The sequence below is a fragment of the Thalia democratica genome, chromosome 7, assembly GCF_965202585.1.
Source record: "Thalia democratica chromosome 7, ktThaDemo2.hap1.1, whole genome shotgun sequence".
Taxonomy (NCBI): domain Eukaryota; kingdom Metazoa; phylum Chordata; class Thaliacea; order Salpida; family Salpidae; genus Thalia; species Thalia democratica.
Window position 1 is genome coordinate 33,396,363 of NC_139171.1, and position 26,918 is coordinate 33,423,280.

At 27.3% G+C, this 26,918-nt stretch overlaps 2 protein-coding genes across 2 annotated transcripts; both read right to left on the bottom strand.

The window, feature by feature from the left end:
* Nucleotides 1-11,502: 11,502 nt before the first annotated feature.
* Nucleotides 11,503-18,865, bottom strand: LOC145840177 (pyrimidodiazepine synthase-like). Its single transcript, XM_082947341.1, has 5 exons — nt 18,728-18,865; nt 18,374-18,482; nt 16,595-16,817; nt 12,588-12,823; nt 11,503-12,274 (listed from the first exon to the last, which is right to left on the bottom strand). The coding sequence occupies exons 1-5, from the start codon at nt 18,765-18,767 to the stop codon at nt 12,106-12,108; spliced, it is 777 nt and encodes a 258-aa protein (XP_082803467.1). The 5' UTR covers nt 18,768-18,865; the 3' UTR covers nt 11,503-12,105.
* On the bottom strand, nt 18,802-20,833 carry LOC145840178 (glutathione S-transferase omega-1-like). Its single transcript, XM_082947342.1, has 4 exons — nt 20,765-20,833; nt 20,596-20,704; nt 19,953-20,175; nt 18,802-19,417 (listed from the first exon to the last, which is right to left on the bottom strand). The coding sequence occupies exons 1-4, from the start codon at nt 20,799-20,801 to the stop codon at nt 19,064-19,066; spliced, it is 723 nt and encodes a 240-aa protein (XP_082803468.1). The 5' UTR covers nt 20,802-20,833; the 3' UTR covers nt 18,802-19,063.
* Between the last annotated feature and the right edge of the window lie 6,085 nt (nt 20,834-26,918).

A 26,918-nucleotide genomic window follows, 5' to 3' on the forward strand; every position in this document is an offset into this window, starting at 1 on the left:
AACAAAATTTCTGTGTAATTTTTTTAAATATATTTGAAAGTTATTAAAAAAACAAACAAAATAACATCTATAATAATTTTTCAGCACATAAATTAGTATTCTATGCACAAAAATTTTAACATGATATAAAACTTTTTTTTTTAATTTAATTATACTGTTTTTTGCTTAATGATTTCTTAAACTTAATAAGCTAAGTGAGTGTAGTCATAAAAACAAATAAAAAATATTTATAACAAATTTATATTTTAGGGGCATAATGGAACATGTGAGAACATCCCTTTAAAAAAAATTAGCATTCAAACTTTTATGAAAGTTAAAAACATAAACTATATTTCAGTTTCATTAAGTATTAAAATTTTCATTAACTTTTGAGATGTTGTCATTTTATTAAAAATATCATTAAAAAAATATGGAAACAACTTTTTCACAATCAATTTTTTGAAATTTCAAAAATTTATTAAAATAATCTCTTTTTTAATTTTTTTGAGCTAGAAGTTCAACTAATCAGGAAATATTCTTTATATAGACTTTAAGGGATAATATAATGCATTTGAAAAAAAGATAAAAAACAAGGATCAAGTTTTCTTTTTCAACAAAAAATAATCATACATATAATTTACTTAAATGTTAGTAACAAACTAAGTGTAAAAATTAGAAAAAATAGGTTGAAATGAAGAAGAATAAATACTATTAGTGAAATAAGATGTTCTTGACCTTTTGTTTGAGCTTTCCATAAGGAACTGATTGTGCCCAACAATTTTGATTATTTATATCTCAAAAGTAACTTTGAATTTCACTAAGCAGTAAAAAAAGATCTGATAGCTAAAATAAAACTACTAAGAACATTTTGTAAAAAGCAAGGTATCCCCCTATGTTCTTAATAACTATCTACTTATTTTATTATTACTTTAAATAGGGTTAATACTCTTTAAAGAAAAAAAACCTAATTGACCAAAAACAAGATGAGTTACATCAAGCTAAGCTGAGTTGGCTTGATAAAACTATTATAGATCTATTAAAAATTATATAGTACATCTTTATATAATAGTATTTAATCTAAATTTATTCAACTTCATGTAAAAATTGTACAAAATTCAAGGTTATTGACCAAAAACTAGATGAGTTACATCAAGCTAACCTGAGTTGGCTTGATAAAACTACTGTAGATCTAACAAACAAATATATAATATATCTGCAACAAAGTATTCAAATCTATATTTCATAAAGTTGATGTAAAAATTTACAAACTTCAAGATTTTCAGTTTTTTTTTGATATTTTTTAATTTCCAGGTTATTCAGGTTATTTCAGGATTCCATGTTAAATGGCCACCCTTTTTCTAGTAAGTATAGCCTGTTAACTAAAAAACTTCATTCTTATCTAGGAGATCAAAAATAAAAACTAAATTCAAAAAGTTAAAATAAAAGTTAAAATAAAAAGTTTTTTGATTAAAATAAAATATCTGGATTCTGTTCAAGATCTAGCTAGATCTTTATTTGAAAAAAACAGATCTGAATCTGGTCAGATTTTAGTTTGTGGATCTTTAAAATCACTAGTTGCAACCCTTATCTTGTTAGTATAAAGCAGAGTTTCCCAAAGTAAGCCATATGACCCCCTTAGAGGTTCATAAGCAGCAAAAGGGAAAAAGGGGGGCCATGAGGCCATAACTTGAAGCTAACACTATTATATTCTTGTTGGTTCAGTTGATTGCGAAAAAAAAAAAAAAGTCTTAGGTGTATTTAAGGGTAATTTTGGAACTTATACTAGATATTATGGGAAAAATTCAATTCAAATTAAAAAGAAGTTAAGGGGGCCATAATCTGTAAAAGGGGGAGCCATGAGACCACAATTTGAAACTTACACTAGATATTCTTGAGTTGGTGGTGAAGAGCAAAAAAAAGTCTAAGGTGTGTTTAAGGGATTTTTTTTGAGAAATTTTATCAGAGGGGCCATAGCTTTTTTTCTTCTTTAAATGGGACCTTATGAACAAAGTTTGGTAAAACCTGGTTTAATGGCTTTTTAAATACAATTTTAGTAATAGTTTAACTTGTTTTAATAACAAAAGACACATGAACTATTAGTTTTGGTCTCCCTTTGGGTTACATTTTTTAGGATAAATGAAAAACTGCTATACATTAGTTAAAACTAAATCAAAATAGTTTCATTAAGGTTAAACCTTGAGCAACATGCCTACTAACTTTTACTTATTATAATAAAGAATTGTTTGTATTAGAAGTCAAATTGTATGAGCTTATATTTTGAAAAATTTCGATACAAGTTATTATAAGATCAATCAGTTGAGATTCAATTTGAAACAATTCGAAACTCATTAAGCATAAGTTAGACCAAATAAATCTTGAACATTTAAAAGCCTGCAAATTTTTAGTTTTTCAAATTATATAAAAATGTAGTCTTAAGAGATACAAATACTTTTTAGTATTTAAAAAAAAACAAAAAAAACAAACAATTTAGTTTGTTTAAATTCGGTTTTAAACTCAGATTTACATTAGGATGAACAAACTGTTTATTTTTTTTACTAAAATAAAGTAGAATTAAATTTTATTTAGAAGTTATACCAAATTACTAAACTTAAGTTTCTTAGCTTATTTATTAAAACATTTATTTTTTACTGAAATGAAGTAGAGTTAAATTTTATTTAGAAGTTATAGCAAATTACTAAACTTAGGTTTTGTAGCTTTTTCATTGAAACAGAGTGCAGCGTGGCCACTAATTTTTAATAAGTTTCTTCAAATTACACACTTTTGGGTCTATCTTTAGTTTAAAATTAAGTGTAAATTATAAAACTGTGTTAAATGGTATAACAACATTAAAAATATTGTAAAGCTACTTTTTGAAATGAACTTTATTTTATAACTACAAAATATTTATATGTATATGATATATTTATTGTGTCAAGTCAAAATTTCACTTTTTAATATGTAAAGATTGTTTAAAATTCTAGGTTTTTCCAAGATTTTTGATCAAAATTCCAGTATTTTATTTTAATATCTTAAAACCCACTTTTTTCCAGGTTTTTTGCCTAAAATGTCAAATTCCAGGTTTTACTAGTATTCCAGGTATTGTGAGATTGTTTTTTAAGAAAATACTGGTTTTCTGATATTTTTTCTGAATGATGTTTTCAGATTATCTTACATATTTTTGAAAGTAGAAGTTTTTTTGTCAATTTTTAGTATAAAATTTAATTTATGGTTAAAAAAAAAATATATATAATAAATAATTTGTATTTGATCAAAGTTTCAATATTTCACAAACAAAAACTGTTCAAGTTCCTGGTTTTTCCAGCAGGGTTGCCACTCTTAGGGTCAAAAAATCTTTCCTAAGTGACCAAAAACTTCCCTGAGTTTCCCTTAGTTTTTTTCAACTCCTTAAAATTATTATTATTTATTAAAAATAGGAAGAACTAGCTGCAAGGCTAAAAAATTTCTAAATAAGCACTTAAAAATAAACAAAATTAACTTACTAAAACAAAACTAAAACAAAATATTGAAACTGGATTAGCTAAATCTCATTCTAGATCTAGAAAAAAATTCCCTGAGATTTTTTTAAAAATCTTAAAATTTCCCTGAAATATTAAAAAAAAAAACCAAAACTGACCTGAGTTTCCCTGACTTGAAAAAAATAATCAAAATTCCTTGAGTTTCCCTGAGATTTTCTATAACTTGAAAATTCCCTGAGTTCCCTGAGTGTGTGGCAACCCTGTTCCAGTTATTTTGTTTAAATATATCAAATACCAGGTATGTTTGACTAAATTATTTTATTCTAAGTTTTTTCATATTTTTGAGATTCCAGGTTGAATGACTTCCCTGTAAAATCAATTTTTTTTAAGTTAAACTATTATTGAATTATGTAGTCTTTTTTTGTTGCCCCTGTAAAAATGGCAAAAAAACCTAAGCAAATAGTTGTTAAAGTCAAAACTTTTAAGATGAACTGAAGTAGTACACATGATAGAATTGGGTTTTGATTTTTGATAACAGCAGCAACGAGTCTAAAAATATTTGATTGTTATTTTTTAAATACTGAAGATGTCTATTTTAAATTTTTATTTTTTATTCTGTGGCTCTTTAATGTACCTCCTAATGGTGGCATTTTAAACTGTTATAGTTAAAGGTTGTGAGGTAGAAACCCTGCTAGTTGACGCATATACAAAAAAGTAATCAAGTTAAGATTTTTGTTGTCTAATTATTTTGTCAAGCTAAAAGCATTTGAAATAAATGGGTTGTTTGAATCAGTGACTGAAAAGTATTCATCTGCTTTATATCCATCAATTATCACTGTGAGAACTCACCTTTACTTCTTTGTATGCATTTTAGTAAAAAACATTAAGTTTTCTTTTAATAAAAATTTTAATAATAAGTAATCTGCATCAAGTTTAGCTTGTGAAGGTGAGTTTTCAAAAATGGGTGATTTCCCTACCTACGGCAGCCTCAGTATAGTTTAATCTTTAATTAGTCTAATACCACTGTGACTGCATTGAGTTTATTTTTAGACGAGTTTATTTTACTGGTATAGAATTTAAAAAATCTTTATATATCTAAAAATGACTATTAAAAAAAAATTAGTCCAAACGAAAGTTTTACAATAAAAATATTCTACTAATAAATTTAAAAATATCTGTTTTAAACTTAGTTTTTTATTAGAAATCAAATTAGAAAACAGCATTATCATCGTGTCGTTAGCGAAAGTATATGAGAGTCTCATATACTTTCGCTAACGACACGATGATAATGCTGTTTTCTAATTCTCATAATGAGAGTATGAGACTGTCCTGAAATATCCGAATAAGGACGAAAAAAAGATTGACTGTTATTGATGGTTAAAAAGTGCAGTTTGATATTTATCAAAGTTAATATTATCTAATATTCTGTTTGAAAACTAAAGCAAAAGTTGCTTTAATAAAGCTATTTAATTTTATCTTATTTCTACATTTCAAACGAGGTTATGGAATATTACTAACTGAAATATTAAAAAGTTTTACTAAAAAAAATAAACGCTTTAAACAGTTTTCCTAAGCTTAATTAAATTGAGTAATAAAATATAACTTTATTCAACAAAAAATGTTCTCCTTTATTTTTTTTTTAGAATAATGAAGTTTGATTTTTTTTATTAAAAAAACACTAACTTTTACAAAAATTTAAACACAAAAAACCTTAAAATACCTTGTAATAACGTATCTAATCTAGTTATTTATAATTAAAAACAAACAAATTAACTTCTTAACATTTCGTTTTGACTCTTTCAGGTTATTAATTTATATCAAAAATGTTAAACTTTTTTTTTATTAGGTAGTTAATTTTTTAACACTTAAAAACAGTTATGAATCTTAACTGATGTTGCGTTATTAAATAATTGAGCTAAACTTTAAACTTATTAGAAAGTTAACAGATAAGGCAAAAGTTTGAGATTATTATACTTGCAACTAAACAAAAAGTATTTTATCTACAGATAAATTAACGAGTGTGAAGTTAGCTTGGTAACGTTTTTTAAGAAAATTTATAAAATGCCCAAACTTTAGACCCAATTATTTTCCTAATCTTAATAGATGAATAAAAACTTGTTTTTTTGTTCTAGGGAATGGTTCTTTATCTTTAATTTAAAAAAATCCATTGAATTAGGGTTTGACTTTTAGTGTGGGGCCCCTTAGAAAAAAATGAGTTTTGTTATCAATTTTTACTAAGCTCAAGTTTAATATTAAAAAAAAATATATATGTTTATATCTATTTTTGAATAAATTTTAAATTTTTGTAACTATTTTTCTTTTTAATATTTATATTTATTTGTGAATAAATGTTATACAACAATTTTTTTCCAGCTGTTAATATTTTGTACTATTTGGCCTTATCCTAGAATTCCTAATTCCGAAATAAGGCCAAAAAGTACGAAATATGAGTTTTGTTATCAATTTTTCTTAGCTCGAACTAAAAAAAAACTAAGTTAGTTTTTTTTTAATTTTTATATTAATATGTGACTAAATACTATAAAGAATTTTTTTAGTCTAACTGTAAATATTTCGTTTTATTTGGCCAAATATTTCGAAAAGGCCAACTAGTACAAAATATTAACAGTTGGATAAAAAAATGTTGTATAGCATTTATTCACAAATAAATATAAATATTAAAAAGAAAAATAATTTTTATTTTATTTTTTTTATTAAATTCGAGCTTAGTAAAAATTGGTAACAAAACTCTTTTTTTTTTCTAAGGGGCTCCACACTAAAATTCAAACCCAAATCCAATAGAATTTTTTTTTAATTAAAGACAAAGAACAGTCCTCTAGAATAATTTTTTATTTGTTTAGCTATTAAGATAAGAAAAATAGTTGGGTCTAAAGTTTGGACACTTTTTAAAAGTTATTGAAAAACGTTACAAAGCTAACTTCACACTCTTGATAAATTAAGCTATAATAATTAATTATGGCTAAAAGTATGAGCATCTTAGATTATTTTTTTAAACACTTTATTTCACACTAAAATTTGTAAGAAAATAATTGAAAATTTTGTTTGTAGTTTATGTAGTTTTTCTATGAAATAAACTGTTTAAATTTTTAATAGAAATAAAACTATGTTAACTGCAAAAAAATTTAATTCTAGTTTCTAATCAAGTATTTTTTTAGTTAAATGTGTGACTGAATGTACGAAACCACTTAGAATAAAAATAATAAACATATATATTTATTCCTTCATTTAGATTTTAGAAGCTGCGTTGAAAAGATTTTAACAATTTTTACTTTACTAGTTTTAGAAACTTTAGTAGCATTTGTTTTTTTCTTTAAATATTTTAATCAGAAATACATAATAAGATATAGATATATATATTTTAAATACATATAATGTACTTAAGTAAATCAAAGACACTTTACTTACTTTTTTATGCCCGGCCAATACTTATTTAATTTTTTTGTACGTTTTTAAATCGTAATTGTAGTTTTTTAAATTCTATGTCAAGTAAACTTCACATCTTTTAGTTGGTGTTCTTAAACTCAAAATTAACAAACTAGAGAGTTACAGTAACCTCTCGCATGTTTACGCACTCGTGACGTTATGCACTCTCGTTTATTTACGCATTTTAGAATTCTATAAAAAAAAAAATTTAATATGTTTTAATTTGCTTAAATTAGATTTATTTTAAATTTTTTATGTAAAATATGTTTTTAAATACTAACTAACTTCACTATATCTTTAAACTTTGTAAACTTATGTTCCTTGATTAATTGATAAACATTTAGTTATACCTCAGTATATCAGAAATTTTGTTAACAATAAGAGTTTAAATTAAAATTCTCAAAGAAACATGACTGTGTTAAATAATGAAAGTATAATGACATAATGAAAGTTTAAAACACAAACCAATAATACAGCACTCTTTCCCTATATATGAATAAACATCTAAAAAGGAAATCTTATGAAACTTCCTAGCAAAAAGTAGCAGTGATACTTAATAAATATAGAGTTTACGTTTAACACAGATGCTTAATTATAAACTTAATTTGCTAAGTAGAATAGAATATAAATGTTTAGTATCAAATAAATCACAAATAAATAAAAACAAAAAACTACTTATTATTAAAATTAGTAAAAAATTTATAAAAGTATTATTATTTTATAGAAATTTAAATCCTTTTTTTTAATATATGTATAGTTTTATCTTTTGTTACTTATTTATAAATAAATTAAACAAATTTTTAAAAAGTGAGAAAGTCCCCAGTCTGCTTTTAATTAGAAGCAATATCAAAAAACAGCTATTATAGTAAGTTTATTTGGTACCTCTCGTATCTTTACGCAGTTTTTCTGTGGACACAATGTGTGTAAATAAGCGAGAGGTTACTGTATCTACTTTTTTGTATAATTAACTAAAACGTAATGTTAGGTAAACATATTACTTGATAACTTATGAAGTTTTAATCAAAGTTAAAATTAGCTTTACTTTACAAATACTTTAGAAAATTTAAAATGTTAATATCCAGTAGATCAGTAACTAAAACTAACTTACAAGACGAAAGCATTTTAAAAAACCAAGGACATAAAAAGCTAACAAAAAAGCATATCATTTAAAGCACAGTAGTTATTTTAAGAAAAAGATACACCTTTAAAAATACAATAGTTAGTTTTTGTCTTTATCAAGTTTGTGTTAAAATAACAAACTGAAAATGAATTGTAACACATTGCAATTTTAACTTCACCTTAAAAAATGTTTGTTTACAATTGTATATGTTTTTAATATACTAAATATATTTAAAGTTTTGTTTTAACACTAAAAACTCTACTTAACACTGTAAAATTAATAAATATTTAAAAAAATAATTTACACTTAACTTATACTGTACCCAAAAAAACTAAAAAATCACGGAAACTTAAAAAAATTAAACGAATTTGAAAATCTAAATACATTATTTAATTTAAATGTATGTACGTTGTTATAGTAGATAAAAAAGAGAAATTTCATAAGGTATAGATTACAATTGATTAAAACTTTAAGTGATACTTTTTATTTGCAAAATTTGACAAGGTCAGATCGTTTTACCAAAAAAGTTATTTTAATTAAATAAATAGTTTAAATGTACATTTCAGACAAAAGAAATACTGTTTAAAAATTCTATAACTTAATAATCTCTAATGATTTAAAATATTACATTAAAGTTTAATCAAAAAATTACATCAAAATCAAAAGGCACAGATATTAATTTATACTAAACATTGAGTATAATGTACACAAGCCATTGGAATATATAAGCTTTAGTTAGATATATAGCAAGTTAATTCCTACAGTAAGTAATTTACAGTGCATTAGTTCGTAAACATTTATTTAAAAATACCTGTAGTTCAATACATCGCTAACACAATTTGTAACTTAAAGGAAGTTTTTTTCTTTTATATTATATTTTTCTAATATTTTTTAACTAACTCATTTAATCAATTTTAACAATACGTTTAATTTATTTTTATAAGCAAACTTGATGCAACTTTTTTAACCTGTCACCATAATTTTTTACCTCAAATTTATTTATTCAAAGGGATAACTAACGGGTCAGCTGCAGTTCTAAGGTTTTGGTATCGTTTTCATTCATAACATTATGCAAACGAGGTGAAGTGAACAACAGCATATTAAGAACTTATTTACCTTTATCCTTAACCGACCTTACCCAAAATTTTTAATTTACACCCTTACCCAATATACAAAAAATAAACCCAAAAAGTAGTATTTAAAACTTAAAATAAAAATGTAAAATATTAGCCAATCAGAAGCGACCTTAAATCTGCAATCGACGCATAACTATCAGATATTCAAAATAAAAATGGGTCACTTTTGCACGAGTGTCATTGTAGCACGAGAGATCACTGTTGCACATTATCTTTTTTGCACAAAGGGTAATTTTTGCACGGGAGTAAAAAAATATATAAAACAAAAAGAAAAACAAATTGTAAAACAAAAAGCATGAAGGAAAAAATCATAATTAATGAAAAAAACAAAAAAAAGTTACCGACCGAGGGTAAGGGTTAGTGGTAACGGTGATAAAAAAAAAATATATAGATGATAAAAACTTTTAATCAAAAAGCAATAAATAAACTAATTAAATAAAAATTTTATTGACCGAGGGTAAGGGTTAGGGGAAAAAGTGATAGCAAAAAAAATTAAAATTTAAATAAAAAAAATATTTTTTTTTCAACCTCTACAAAAGTGTCTTCGTGCAAAAGTGACGCCGTGGAAAAGTGTCACCCACCCATTTAAAATATATAATCTGTTTATACAACTTATAGATTTAATCATGACGTTTGTTTCATTATCATCCGATTTGAATAGTTAAACTAAACGTCAATGATAGTGTTGAATTTCGACCTACATAAGCAAAAAAATAAGTAGAAAGCTAAGTGATAAAAGATCTACTTAGACCGCCTTACCACTTGATGAAAAGACAATCGCTTTCAAAAGTTTTAATTTTTTATGTCAATAAAGTTTAGATGACTAAACGCAACTTTTTCGTTGTAACCTTTTTCCTCTGCTAACAAAAACATCGCACGGTGTCTGATTGGCTGAGATGGCGGGCGTTTCTACTATTTTGTAACTAACTATCGAATTACCTAGCTTAAAAATGCAAGTAATAACAAATGTTTGCAATTTTTAATTTAAAACCTAATTTTTTTTTGCTTTCTCATCGTGAAATCTAGATATACTACAATAGGAAGCGAATTAATTGCTTATTTAAATGAAAAGTTACATTTGTTTTGATAAATACTAAGAGTAGGGATTTTTATTCAACAAAAAAAAAGTTTAAAAAAATTACTATAATATCTAGCACTTAAATATAAACTTAGTCTGGTGACTTAAATCAACTAAAAAAATGAAAAAAAAACTGTTCTTTTTATTGTAGTTGTAATGTATAATACAGTAAAGTATAAATTTAAATTAACTAATGTGTAACTTTTTTTTTGGCAAATAACGTTTAAATGACCACCCGGAAAGTTTATAAGTTCATGATGACAGTCTTTTTTTCACTTAAAACGGTTTAGATCATTTTCAAAAGACTGAGTTTTAAGTATAATTATTATTAATTAAGCTTCACTAACTTAATATTTTAAAACCATTTTTAGGTCAGCTGTGTCAACTAAAAACTTATTCAAGTATTTTTTAATTAAAACATTTCTCAAAAATTTAAGATGATTTTTTGAAACGCATCGTAAAATGAAAATAATCAAAATTTGAATTTGTGCTTAAAGTAGTACAAAAAATGGTTCTGCTTCAAATATTTTGCAAGGCGATTGAAAATTATCAATCTCACGATGATTAGCAGTTTTGTTAATACAACCATAACTTAAAATAATTATTGAATTTTACGAGGGTAAGAACTACTTTAGACTAGTAAATTACATATAGCATGAAACCAACTTTTTAACTGAGCACAAAAATATAACATTTAAGGTACTTTTTAAGTATTTTATTAATTTATTTTTTAATTATGTTCTACCTGACATTTTTAGTTATATAAATGCGTTAACAAAGGTGTTTGAACTTTTCAACTCTTGTCTAAAACTTAGAACATGCTCTGTTTTATTTTGTAGTTCTGACCAATCTATAATATAAACTAATACTATTTTCTATATGACTGTAACTGTTTTGGTAGAGTTATTTGTACTGATGAATTTATTGACAAAAATACTTTTTATTAAACACTTTTTTGAAAAAATAAAAATTGATAAGTTCTTACAGAATAATCAATTTAGGTTTTAGTTTTTTTTTTTAGTTTTCTAATAAATTAAAGCTTTTATATAAATACGTTTAATTTGAAATAGAAGAACAAATAGGTTTTATTTCAGCTTAAATTTATTGAGACAATATGTTCTGTTTAAAATGTTTTTCATAACTTACAAAAATTTTCCGAATGTTGAAAATAAAGAGCAAAAAATAAAGCCGAAGTTCATGGCAACTATGACAGGATAATTGCTTATACTTTAAAAAATGAAAAAAGATTTAAAAAAATTACTTATAAGTAAACTTTTTAAATACCTGATGCATAAAAAGTAAATATATATGGTTTTTTTTGTTACAATTAAAAACTCAATCGTAAGAAAACTTATTTTAGTTAAATAAGTAAACTTTGACGCTTAGTTGTACCCTTTTTCAAAATAAGTAGTTTGTTCAGAGTAGTTTTGTCAAAACTAAAAGACAAAACTTCAATCAATTTCCTAAATGTTCAATAAGTATTTAAAATCTTAAAAATAAAAAAAATGTACAGTGCTTTGAGCAAAAAAAAACAATAAAAAAGTGAAGTCTTTAAAACACAAAAGTAGTTCATAAAGATATAGTATTAGCAAACTCATGATTTAAACAAAAGTAAAAAAAAAAAGTCGAATGTAAGTCAATCCACAAAAAAAAGTCAGCAAACTTCGCAAAAAAGTTTCAGCCAATCCGTGACCATAGCCGCCACAATTTAGAGCTTTTTTGTGAGTTAGCATGTAACTTACATAAGCGCAAACAGAAAAGCTTTAAAGTATGGCGCTCCGTCCGTGATCATTCTTAACTTTTTTTTTGTAGAGACGCATTTTGGGGAAAAAGTCCCTTTTAAATCGAAAGAAAAATTTAATACCACCATAAAAGTCACGGATTTTCCACTTTACACATGGTCACCACCTGCAGCGCTGCCGAGTCGACGTCATAATCAAAAGCGGGATTCCCCGTCTTGTACGTCTCGATGAACTTGCGGTGGATCTCGTCGGGGAGTCTGCACGCGATGACGGAGGCGTCAGACGACATCAGCTCGTAGTATCTAAATTATAATAATTTAAGTAGTAAAAAAAGAAACTTTTAATTTCATTACTGTGAAGATAATCTACTAATAACGAATAATAAAGACATTGTGTAAGTTAAGAAATACAATATTGTTTTTCTATTGACTGAAAATAAAAACTTTTGTCTGTTACAATAAAAACTCTTTATGAAAAAACAATTATTATAATTTTTTAATACACAGATATTCTTCTAACAGTTAAATAAAACGACACTATGTAAGTAAAGAAATAGATTACAAAGAGCATTGTAGTTTTTGTTTCAAATTGTTTATTATACACCAAAACAAGCACCTCAGTGCGGTGGCGTGCCGCTGTATGACGTGGTTCATCAGCAGCTTCATGCGCTCGAGGAAGGGCCAGAACATGTAGTCGGTTATTCCCGGGACGTCCCCGCCTATGAAAGGCTGCTTGTACTTGGCCAGGTGCTTCTCCAGCGACGCGAACCCGGTCTGGATCTTCTCGCAGTTCTGCCGCTTCTTCTCCTCGTCGTCCTTGCTGCAAGCCAGCCCGTAGAAACCCGTTATTGACTGTGGATGAAAAGTAATTGATTAATTATCGAAAACAATAATTGATAACTTTATTGTTATGAAAATAATATACTAATAATGAAAAAGAACTACATTGGGTGAGTGAAAATGAAACAGATTTTGTGTTGCATTAGAACTTGAAGCTTTAGTATTGTACAAAAATTTTCACAAAAAAAACAATTTAATCAAAAAGACAGAAATGATTTATAGACCGTAGAAAGCGGTTATCGACCGAAAGTTAAAAACTTTATTAAATCAAAGTTTTGTAAATCCAAAACTCGTATTTAACTGTGGATTAAGAATTTGTTTAATTATTAAAAAAAATATTTCATGGTTATATATGTATGAAAATAATATACTACTAAATGAGAAATACAAATTTAGGTAAGTTAAAAGATTGAATTATTTTGTTGAGCTAGACCTTTAAGTTTTGGTGTGAGATCAAACTGTTTTGAAATATAATCTTCAAATAAATTTAAAATAATATAAATGATTAATAAATCGTAGAAACCGGTTGTTGACTGGAAATAAAAGTTTGTTTTAGTTATAAACAAGTTCACATTATTCAGGAAAAATCAATATAAATAGTTTTCTTGCTGTGAAAATAGTCTTTTAAAAGTGAGGTAAGTTAATAGATATAACATAAAGAAGATAATTTTTATATTTAAGTAAAAATTTTAGTGTTCAAAAAATTATCTTAAATACATAGGCAAAAACCAACTAGCTTTGCTTTAAGTAATTCACAATCTTAAATTTTTTTTCAAGTGATTTGGTAAAAACACTTATTATAAGGTATTACTAGGAAGAACATGACATTTATATATTTACAAAGGAAACAGCTGTTATGTATAATAAAATGTTTGATGCGTAAAAAAGCTAAAAGTAAGCAAAAAAAGTGTAATACATTCTAACAGAAACAAAAGAAATACATCACAACTCAGTTTAGCTAAACCCACCACATCCTTGGTTTAAATTATTTTCTCAATATTTTTGTAAAGATTTACTTGTAATGCCATGATGTTGCAAATAAAACCACACTTAAGCAAATAGCTTTTAATATTTTTCTTATATTTTAAATTTAGTTATTTTCTTTTTACCAAATATGTTCGTTTACGATCTAAATGTGGGGACGGGTCACTTTTGCACTGGTGTCATTTTTGCACGAGTTGTCAGTATTAAAACTTTAGTTTTTTATAAATAAATTCTCCTTTTTTAAAAAACATTAAACCATTATACCGATGTAAAAAAAACCTTATAATAGTGAAATAAAACGGCAATTAGGTAAGTAAGAGATAGAGTATGATGAATATTATTTTTATTTTACAAATAAAAATTTGATTATTAAAGAATAATCTTTAAAATAGAATAAGATTTAAATAAATAAATTGGTTTTACTTAAAATGATATACGTACAGGGTGACACAAAAAAACTTCGATCACTCACGATCGAAGAAAAATTAAAATGATTAACCGATTTTGATGTTTTTTAGAAACATTTACAACTACTATTTTTTAGAATTTTACAAACTTTGATACATGGACTACTTAACAAACGATCATTGTAGCTAAAGCTTACTTTTGGCGGAAGTCTATCCACAAAAGTGACAAAAAAACCATAAAGTTTAAACATTATCCAAATTTTTATTGATATTATTACAAAACTTCACCTAAAAAATGTACGCTAGCCACTAAACCCCCGTTGATGACTAGAAATAAAAAGGGAAATTAGGAAAAATTACTTGTTTTTATTTGATAAATGTAAACCGGGGTTTTTTAAAGTGGTCAAGATCTCTATATAGGTGCAATAACTAGTAAATTTTTTTATTAGTAGTGTCAAACTATTTTTACATTGAGAAGTAAATTTGGAACTTGGTAGCTGAAAAAGAATTGATTAGTATAAAGAATGTACTTTTTTTGTTATAAACAATAGTTTTAGTACCAAAATGTTATGTTTTAATTACAAAAACAAAGATAAAAAATTATCCTAGTTTGTTTATGTAAAATATTTTAGCTTTTTTCATTTTACCGTTACTGTTTCTACAAAATATCACTTTCAATATGGTATTCAAAATTAAGCAAAAGAAAGAAGCTTAAATAAACAGAGATCTTCGATAAACAAAAAATATATAAGGAACAAGATACCAAATACATTATTTAACAAGAAAATAATTGTTACACCACAACTTAGTTCACATAAACCCACCATAAGAATACGTTTTATTTAGATTATTTTCTCAATATTTTTGTATGGCCTTAATTGTTGTTCTATGATGATGCAAACAATACCAAACTTAAATAAACAGCTTTTTTAATTTGGACTATATTTTCAGTTCACTTTTTTTTAATAATACTAAACGTATATGTTATGGTATAAAGGTACTTTAATCGAATCAGTGTTGAATTTTATTAAAAAATAATATTGCGTTTTAACTGTATTTAGTAGTTTCAAAACAAATTTAATATAAAACTTTTTAATTTATTTTACAAATCTAATACCTTTTTAATATGTAATTATTTTATACTAATATTGTATATTTTTATAACGGCTTTTTACTTTTTATTTTCAAATGTTGCTCCCAGAAAAAAATTGCTAACATTAGTATTTAAGTAACATTTAAATTTTAAAATAACTCAATTAATGTTTTTTAAACTAAGAATCCAAAAAATATCAACGAAAAAGATTGTTTATGAAGACTTAACTAATTTGTTTGAAAATAATTTTAAAAAGTACTTAAATTTGTTTTCAGAAATATACTGTAAATTTTTGATAATATTAAAGCTCGTTAGATGTCTTTCAAAATACTTATAGCTAAGTTTTTAATATTTATCTTTAATAGAATATGCACTATTTTATCTTGGTATAAGTTAGGTGTAAAATGGCATCTTTTTTTTTTTGTGTATAAACATTAATTAGGGCTTGTTCGAAAAATAGTTCAAATTTTTATGATTTAAACAATAAATTAAGGTTTATTTTTCAAAAAGTAGTAAACTCTGTAAACAACAATTAGTAAAAACTATCGAAAGCTTGTTATTTTAACTAAAAATTCTTTAATTTTTTTTACATAGTTGTTAAAAACTAAGATAAATTTCAAAACTCTCAATGTAAGGAAATACCACCGTTGTTATATGTTGTTATATCACCAAAAGTGCGTTCTAAACTTTTATGAGAATATAATGGCCTTGTAACTGTTTACAATGCTTTTGTTCTCCTAAGTTAGACTGCTCGTTTAATATTTAACTAAAAAAGCTTCATCTGAAATTATAAACAATCTAAGGCAAACTAAAATACATTTGAAGGCTAAAAATAGCTAGATAACAAAACAGGAACTTCATTTTAGAATGAAACTTTTTAATTTAGCTACCGCTACTTTTTACTCATATCTATTTTTGTGAAAAAAAATCATTATAATATCTATTAAAGTTCCTGTTACGATCAAAAGGAACTTTTAGTCGTACTGAGATCAGTTTTTACACTTTTACTTCCTGCTTAATAATTTTTTTTTTGATGAGTGTTTGCTACTGATATAAACTGTTTATGCAACATACACTTTAAATAAACAATATTTTGCTTAGTCATGGCATACAATTTTTTTTAATGAACACGCAAAAACTAAAACTCTATTTTTTCAGGTGGATTTTTTTATAATATTTTTTAACAATAATGAATTAAAACACAAATATGTGTACGAATTTTTATTTACATAAACAATTGTAAACTGTAAATGTGTTAACTAATTTATTAAAAAAGGTTACAAATGAATTTTATTAAACCTTGTCAAGGTCTCCCATCAACATATGTTCTTCAGCCCGTCTCCACGGGTCACTGGTTGACAGCTTCCGGTCGTTGCCATGGCACTCGTCCAGGTACCTGGCAATTATGTCCGACTCGTACAGAACCTTGCCGTTCAGTTCCATAAAGGGGACTTTCCCTCTTGGGTTCTTTTCGTTCATCCAGTCAGGTTTGTTCTTGATGTTGATGTTGACGTTTTCGTGACTGAAATAAAAAGTTTTAAGTTTTTTGTTAAATTGTATTAGTCTTGAGTTTAAAACTTAAAGTTTGATCGCATGTGAAAAAAAAAAGAACTTAAATTAAATATGATAGTTAGAAAAAAAATTTGAAGTTATCAAGTTGTTCTGGTTTTTTCTATTTATCATCTTTGAAATACATATGAATGATATATGTTTGGTATTTCTATGATTTATAGCGCCTATATATAAACACTTAAACAGTTAAAAATAGTTTTTAATGATATCCGAAGTTTTTGTTTACAGCTTTCAGAATATAATTTTTCAAGTCATCGTGAGAAGCGAACGAACCCATTTGAATAAACAGCAAACGCGAACTTGAACTTGGCGGAAAATAAATAAAAATAATCGATTACCTACAATAAATAAGGTTTGCCACAAGTAACATTCGTACTTTGAGCAAGCTGCAATTCAAACTGCGCTTTATACGTGACTAATATTTACACAAAACTGCTTAGGAAGTGACTCAAAAGTTGGCTGAAACAAATTCGCTTTTATGCTGAAGTTTAGTGTACGTGTTAACTTCCTAGGTTTTACAATCAAACTTTTGGTGCAATTTTGATTAAGATTCTAAAAAAGCAAAACTATAAAGTCAATAAGAAAACAAATGAAAAAACTAAAAATATTTAGTAACAATTTTTTTTTCCAAAGGTAAGCACATTGTAAGTACATGATGCTCAACCTTTTTTTTTTTCTTACTTAGCATTAAAGTTAAGTTAAAATAAATTTTTGGCCATTTTAGTCAAATAATTTTAAAAGCTGTTTTAAATAAAAACATACAGTATGTTTTGTTAGACATAAGTAAAACAGTCATTTTTTTAAGGAAAATAAATTAAATTAATATTTATAAAAATTGATAAAAAGTCATTTATTCAAATGTTTCTACTAAGTTGTGCTAAACTTAAAACATCAAATAAAACTTATTGGTTCTTTATCTTCCAGTTGAATTAATTTTTGTAACCTTTTTATTCCCACGTAAATTTGGTTTGCTAAAACTGAAGCTAAGCAATATTCGTAAAGTTGTTATCAATTTAATCAAAATTTAGTTTTAATTTTTATTGTATCTAATGAATGCATTATATTTAGTACTATATTTAGTATTAATATTTACTTTTGACAGAACCTTGAGTTTTTCTTCTGATTATATACTGATAGCAGTGAAGTATAATAATAAAACTTAAAGTATTTCTACTTCTATTGCTCAACAAAACTATTTTATTCCACAAAATCAAAACGAAAAAATGATTGCTAAATGCGAGCTTTAATGACAAAGTAAATATTTTTCTTAGAATAATCTAATAGCATTTATAATAAAAAAAGTTCCCAACAGGCAAACATTGTGTTATTACTAGCTCAAATAAAAACAACACGCAATTCTAAAGTGTTTAAACATTACGTTAATTTTTAAAACAAACTTTAAATTGTTAAAAGTTACATGCTGCTAGTTCAGCAAAGCTTTGACTTTTTGATATGAGAATTAAAAATTTTGAGCTGATTAAAACAAAATACTTAAATGAAACTCACTCAATTCCTTTCGCGTGCAGTACGAGCTTGAGGCGTTGCGAGAAAGGGCAGAACTTCATGTGGTACACTCTGATGACGTCATCTGCAGGCGAATCCGGCTCCGGGTCTCCTATACAGCATTAAAAAATCTAAACTTGAAACAATGTCAAGGAAATGCTCTGGAGAGGTTGTTACGTTTTTTTTAGAAAACGCATTTGACTCGCTTTTTATTGACTGCTTGTTTATTACTTTGTGAAACTTGTTCTAAATAGATAAAGTTTATAAAATTGTTATTGAGGTTTGAAAATATAAATCTTAAAAGATTACTAATATAATAAAATTTTTTGTTGTAATAAAAACAAATTTTCAACAAACCTTTTTTGACGTGTCGGCCAGTACCAAGATATAAAGCCATTTTAAGTTTTGTTGAATTTTTTACTTAAACTTAATCTGAAAAAGTATATAAAGTATAAATGGAATGATTTAGTTACAAAATTAAATTTACACTGCGTAAGGTAGTTTATTGAAAATAGGCTACAATACAAAAACATACACTTAAAATAAAAGTCATGCGAAAAAAACTAAAACTGGTGCAAACACGTTTTTTGTCTCTCTTTAAACAAATGTTGTACTCTGGTATAAAACATAAAAACACACAAACAAACGAAGCAAAATAAAAAATATACAAATGAGCTACTCGTATCAAATGTCTCAGTAAATGTTGTACTCTGGCTTTCCGGTGAAGAAGTACCCGTCCCAGAACTTGTTCTCCAAACTGTCCGGATGCCGGCAAGCCTTCACCGACTCGTCACCCATCATCTTCTCGCAGTAGCTCTTCACCGTGGCGTTTTCCTTCACCAGCTTCTCGTGCCTCAGCGCGATCCTCTGCATGAACGGCCAGAACATGTAGTCGTTGAAGCCGGGTGATTCCCCTCCTATGTGCGGCTTCTTCGACTCGTTGAGGAACTTCACGAGGGCGTCGAAACTTTCCAGGATCAGCCTGATTCCTTCCTCCCTCCCCGCCTCGTCCTTTGCCTTTCCGTGCTTGAAGAATCCCGCGGTCGCCTGTTAGTGATTTGTGTGGACGGTTTAATTTAAGAACTTTTTTTTGAACTTTGAAAAAAAAATTGTTATGTAGTATGTTCGTTTAAAATGCAAATTAAGATAAAGTTTTGATGATACTAATTCTGTCATCAGACCACAAGCTTTCGGTAGACTGAGACCCAGCATTCGTTTATATTGAAACTCGTCAGGCAGTCGCAACCGGTGTAATTTGCAATCGTCAAGCAAATACCGGATATAAGTCTACCGAATGCTTGTGGTTTAATGATCAAAGTAGTATGATCAAACTTTGATTTTAACGTTAGCATTAATCACGGCATACGCAAGTTAAGACTTAGGCTCTGATGACTTTTTGTGAAGTCGTTTAAAATGTAAGGATAAACTTTATAGAGCAAAAACTTCAAATGTTTATAAAACATGCATTTAAGTTTACCATAAGAAATTCTTTAAATAATAGTTTTAAAAATAATTTAATAAAAATATTTTAAACTACACCAGCTTTTATCTAAGATTAATTGAAAAACTAAGGAAAGTTTACCTTATCGAGGTCTCCCATCAAAACCTCCTCCTTAGCCCTCTTCCAAGGATCATCCGTAACCAGATTCCTCTCTTTTCCGAACACGCTGTTCACGTACCTCGATGTAACGTCCGACTCGCAAATGACGTCACCGTTTAGTTCGATCACGGGGACTTTTCCGCGGGGGTTTTTGTCGAAAAGCCACTCGGGCTTGTCGACGGTGTTGCAGTTGATTGTTTCGTGACTGGAAAGATTTTCAAGTTTTTTTACAACTGTAGACTTTTAATAGAATAATAAGTATCTAACTTATTTATATATTTCGTTTAATTACTTTTACTGTATATTTTTAAAAATATTATTGAATATAATACAACCTTAATAGTTCCCAATTAAAAACTTTACAAAATTTGTTTTTGAAGTTTGGTTTATTAAACTAAACAAAAAAAAGTCGTGTACATAAAATTACTTAACTTCTTAACCATTTTATATTGTGCACTTGGTAACAAAAGCTTTAAAAAAATTAGTTCAACAAACGTAAAACTTCACTTTTACCTAACAGTAAAGAAAACAACAAAACATATTAACAAAAGAGTTCATACACTTGCACGGCACAAAAGTTGCGCTTTCACAAGCTCATGTATTTTGCATGGAAAATGAAACTCACTCGGCGCCAACTGCATGCATGACCAGCTTCAGCCGGTGCACGAACGGGCAAAACTTCATCCCGTAGACTCTCAGCTCGCCTTTCTTCGCGTCCGCCGGCGGCCTGTCTCCTGATACCAGTTTCGGTTTGAATGCAAAATTTTAACAAAGATATATTAAATTGATCTAACCTTTTTCGTAAGTGTGACTGTGTGACATGTAAGACATTGTAGCTGACTTCAATTAAAAATAAAAAACCTGAAAAAAAAACTTTCTAGTGGCTGTCTGATATTTTATCTTTACAAACTGATAAAAGTTGCTCTTTTTTCTAGCGCAGCCGGTCGCGACTAATCTCGCTTTGAAGTGATCGCTGGAAGCATGAAAGCTTCATTAAAAGCGCCGCGCACAAGCGAGCGAGAGAAAAGTGAGCGAGGCGAGAAAGTTGGAAAAAAGAAGCGAGCAGGTATACAGAAGAAGGAGCGGTTGCGTGAGTAGAACTTGCACCGTCATGTCACACTGGAGCGGCGTTGCGCGCTAAACAAACACGAGCGTTGAAAATATGCCACCGTCATTGTGAGTGACACCGCAGTAATAACTGCTGTTTATTTGTGTGTTTATAAATATTAATTAAATGGCTTTTTAATATAAAACTGTAAGTTTAAGTTTGTAAACGCCCCGCCTTTTGCCTTATTTGTTTTTTAGGTTGATCGTGTAAAACATAACGCAAGTCACCGTTTTAATGTTTCGCAATCGTGACGGCCTTGTTACACTGCATGAACTTCTAACAAAGTGGTTCTACCTGTTTTACCTTATCATCTAATGATAGTGTATTTACACTGTTTAAATTTTGAAAAGCATTATTAAATCACGTTTCACCATGTCACTTTTAACTAAAAACAACTTTCAAAAAAATTTTGAATGTTTTTTTCACATTTCTAAATCTAAACTATCAAATTTTTTTCTTATGCATTAATAAAACAAACGTTCTTAAATGATTTCAGTTTTTTAACAGGTTACAAGCGTAGTACTTTTATTTCTAATTGAACAAAAAAAAAAAAATTATTGATCTAATATGAAAGGAAGACTGTTAATAAAGTAAGCCTGACGTCCAAAAGCTAATAAAAAAAATTACAATCTTCACTATATAAGCAGAGCCTTTTTTAAATATAAAAAAAGCAAAAATTTTGACGTAAAAAGTAAACAATTATCGGAAATCGAGGCATGTTTGATTAAAGTTTCTTTTAATGTAGTTCTGGTAATGCAAATTTAACTGAAAACTTAAGTCTATTGTTTAATTTAAACTCTTCTTTACTATCAGCTTTTGATTTTTTAAACGGCTAAACAAGCAACACCTTATTAAATCAAAACATGGAAACAATTAAAATAACAAAGCACTGGTTCTCACATCTTTTGAACTAAAAAAATAATAATACTTAAAGTGTTTAGCGGGTAGTGAAACTGGTTTAAAAATCAGTTCTTAACCTATAAACTATAACAAAGGCAGACTATCTCTAAACAATTCTTTTTAAAGTGTTTGAAAAAGTATTTTACTTGTTAAAGCTTTTAAAAAAGTTTAAAGCTACTAGATATGCGTAGGTGTTATCACATTTAAACTGGAAAAGTTTAATGCAATATGCTTTATCTTAAAAAACTCGCATTATGAAATTTTAAACTATTTTGCATAAATTCTTAGTATCTTATTTAACTATATTTTTCATAGTTTATTTTAAACCAGCGTTTTTGATTAAAAACTGTTTTATTTTTGTGAATAGTTTTCTAATTTCACCAAATAAAAAATTTAATTATTAAGTTGAAGTTTGCCTTTTAAAACCATAAAACTCAGTACTTTTATCTTTTTTTAGAGAGAAACAAAATGAAAATCTTTAATGTTATTTCACGTCTTTCAGTATTTGTTTATTGCAAACGACGGTATTTTGATAGAGTATTTTCACTAGCAAAGAATAAAAATAAAGCTACACATGGAAAAAACAAAGATTTGAGACAAAATTCAAAAATTAATTAATTACTGTAGTTGTAAAACAGTCTAATTATTACATTTTGTTTTTCTTCAAGATTAATAAACTATCAAGTTTTTAACTAACTATTTTTTTTGTGTATTTACTAGGTATGAATTAAAACAGAATTAGTAGCAAATTAAAATTACAGAATTTTTTTTATGGTAATTTGAATTAAATTAAAAATACAAATCAAATTCCTAGTTTAATGAAAATAAGCTTCTTAGAATAAAAAAACTTTGAGTCAAAATAAGTGAACTGATTAAAGGAAAGATAGATATAAAAACATAAAAACAATTGCATTGTAGTTGTGTTTAGTAATATATTTAAATACTGTATTAGAGAAACATTAATTCACAATGAATCGTTTTATGACAAAGTATTTAGTTTTAAGTTTTGATCATATCACTTCAATCACCAGACCAAAGCTTTCGGTAGGCTACTAAACCACGGGTTTTGCTATCACCGAATCTAACCAGTTAGTCAATTGAAACCCAAGAAAGTTGTAATCATCAATCAAAAATTAGTTAAATGTTTTTGATTTTTTTTTTTAGTTTCAACATCTCGTAAATAGTTAATTGATATGAATTATGAAGTTGTTGTTTTTGCTTTTTTTACTTTACAGAAGAAAAAAAAGCTATAAAAATTTCTAAAAGGTGTTTTTGGCTTTTGAAACGAAGTCTTTGTTATTTATAGTTGCAGCTAAAGTTTTGATTGTGAGCTTTTTCTTAAGACATTACTGCTAAAATCAAAAAAACTTTTCTAACGATACTTAGATAAAAACCTTTATTTTAGACTAATTAAAAACTGCTTTTGATGTTAGGTATAAGTATTTATTAGTTTCATTTTGTTATGAAATCTACCCAATAGTTTTTGATTACTTTATTAAAAACTAAATATTGACTGTTTAATATTACTTAATTACTTTCATAAGAAAAACCACACTCGCAAAGTTTTTAAATGTGTTATAAACACATTTTTGTCTTCCTTACCGGTCATATCAAATAGAAAATCTAACTAAAAATTTAAACTCATTTGCTTGAAAATACACGATCGTTTTCTTAGTTTTCTATCTAGTTTGAAAAGATAATACAACTAAAGAATAATTTGTTTTAAACTAACTGTATTATTTTAAAAGGATGTATTTCTATACTAAAAATAGTAACCTTTATTTAGTTACTAGTTATTTAAATTTTTTTTTTGTTTAAGTCATGGTTTAAAAGTAACTACACAAACTGCGAAGTAAAACAAAATGGGCTTTCAAAAACCGTTATAAACATTTAGTATGTTGTTGGTGGCAATCTTCCAAATACAATTTGTTAATTAGTGAGTCATTGAGAGTCGTAACATTGTTAACATATTTTTTTAGTTTAGTCTTTCAATATGGTGCTCTTTAAATCAACCTGAATGTTAAAAATTATTTTAAATGATGTTACTGTATTGACGTTATTACTTTCGCCACTTACTCATACATGTTTTTACAATATGATTTTCAAGTTTGAAGAAATTCTTCAAGACTTACAATGTACTTAATATGTTCTGCTCTTTTAGCAACTGTAAATTAATAAAGTATCTGTTTTCTTCAAACTTACTTTGATATTACTTTTTAAAATAAAAGCAACAAAAGAATTTCTACTACACTTTATTAGTTTAGTTTTACGTGGTTAATTTTTGTGTATATTTCTAGCAACTTTAGTAACATATGTATAAAAAGAAATTAATCGTTGACAAACTATTGGAAACAGATGGAAAAAAAACGCTAGAAAACATAATTTATATAAGCCTATATTTGGTTAAAAACTTAGTTGACTGTAGACTGGTAATTAACAATGTGATGAAATTTAATAAACTTTAAATTATTTTTTGTGCATAAATTTAAAATGATCTACGTCACTATTAGTACAATTTTATTTATTTATTTTTATTTTATGAAATTTGCTTTTAAGTAAATGTTCGTTCGTATTTTTTTGTCATTAATAAAATAATAATGGCTGCATGGCAAGATTTAAGAAAAAAAGGATTTAACAAACATCGTGAGTTTTTTCATCGTTTAATGTTTAAAAAATAAAACATTATCAAAGTGAAAAGTATGAGCTGTTCTTAATTTCTACTTGGAGAATTTTTCCAATTTTTTTTCTTTTGACCATCAGATTTTTATTCTTTTTAACAAACTTAAGAGAAAATTAAGATTGTAGTTTACGTTTGTTTAATTAGATTGTACAACATTTTACACTTTTTAAATAGACTTTACCTATGGGTTAATTTACTTTTTCAAACGACACTAGCTTTCATTAGTTTTTGGCTTACCTTTTTTACTTAACTATCAAACTTATTTTCTATATTTTAACTTTTGCAGTCTATACTTTTTATTTAACAATTAGTAAAAGTTGACAAAAAAACTTTGATAACAAGAACCTTAAACCAATAAAAGGAGTCTGCATTAAAGCATAACATTACTTAACTTAAAGCAATTAGCGGACAACATTTTTCTACTCTAGACGCCACGAAACTTATTAGAAATTTTAATTAATTACAACAGTTAAATTAGTACTGAGCGTCCCGAAGGCAAGATACGGTCCGCCAAGGGAAATACCTAGCTAGCGACTTGTTTTGTAAATGACAACAACTTGTGCAAATCAATTCAACTTAATTGTGTTTGTAGTTTGATTTCAAGTACATATTAGTGCTTTTTCAACAGTTATTTTATCGTAGTTTTCCAATAAAGGTTTTTTATTTATTTTTGCAGTACATATTTATATCTATGCGGAACTCTAAGATTTTCTTTAAAGGTAGACCTGCAAAGAACTTTTTTTGTAAATCTGGCCCACCGATTAGAAATTTTGACCCATTAACTAAATTGTACCAGCTAAATTTATAAATTGAAAATATTTTCGGTGCAGGTCTGCCGGAAGATCAGATCGTCGATTACTCTGAGTTCGGTAGGTACGAGGCTCCGAGGGCGCCACTGGGCACTTTCGTGGCTGCCGAAATTTACAGGGACTTCCCCAACAAGTGGAACCCCGAACCTACCGCCTTGACGTCATACTTGCACCCGAGCTCGGACAGAAAACTTCCCTTCCCTGAAAAAGTTTTGTTTCTTAGATTTTTTAGCTCAATATTTATAAAAAACAAATAGTTATAACAAATAAATTATAAAATTAAATGTTATTGAAAAATAAAGCAATTAAACTTTTAACAAAACAACTTTCAACAAACAGCAAGAACTACCACCGAAATGGCAGTTTTTAGATGAAGACCGGGCATTGGCGGAAAGCATGGGACATGTGAGCATAAGAGAAGGGCACAAATCAACTTACAATGCAAACTACCCCAAACTACCCACGAGTGAGTTTGTCTGTGCAGAAAAATGTTTATCAAGCTGTATAAACTTTTTTTTGTTTTTAAACTTATTTCGTACCACGAAAAAGAGCTGTGTAAACTAATAGAGAGTATAAACAAAGCATAACATTTTTTTGTAGTTGCTGTTATGGTTCAGAAACTCACATTGAGTTTATGAAGTCACAGTGTACAAACTTATCTACAACTCTGTATGGTACAACGAACTTAATTAAAAAACTTATTTCTGACGATGGTCTAAAATATATTTAACAACGTAACGAACATTAAGTAGCTCACCACAACCGTTTGTTTTTTAACAACCTTGTCCTCAGTTTAATAATATTTTAATCCACAACAGAGGACAAGCTCATGTGGGCGAGGATGGAAATTCCCAAACTTCCCGCGGTCAACAGGAGAAACGAGGGGGGACGGAGAAGCGGGAGGTACTCGGACCTCGACCCGAAGCACGCCACCCAGCGGTTGGCGGAAATAAACCCGAAGTTTAAAATTTCGTGGGAAAACCAGCTCGTCAGGAGGGAGCGACCGGCGTCTGGAATCAGTCAGTTTTCAAACTGAAAGAAAATATTTAATTTTTGTTTTATTAGTTTTATTTTGATCTATTTATAATCTTCACACGATATATTGTAAACTTTTCTTTTTATTTAAACTTGTTAAAATTTAATTTAAAGCACTATTTAAAACGCATAATTATTTTGTTGTTTGTGGAATTGAAACAAAAACACGTTTCCACAAATCACCAAGCGTAAAAACCAACCTGGTACTATTGTGTTTTCTAGTCCCCAGCATTACTCCGGAAGAAATGGAAGCCAACTTGAACAAGAACTACGACTCGAGGTACTACGAGGAGTTCTGGGACAGGTCCAGGCTTTGCAGGGGCTTCTTCAGCCAAGGGGGACCCTACCCACCCCCGCATAACAGATACCCCAAGCTAGTTTTTGTTTGTTATGATTTTTTATTTAACTTATTGATC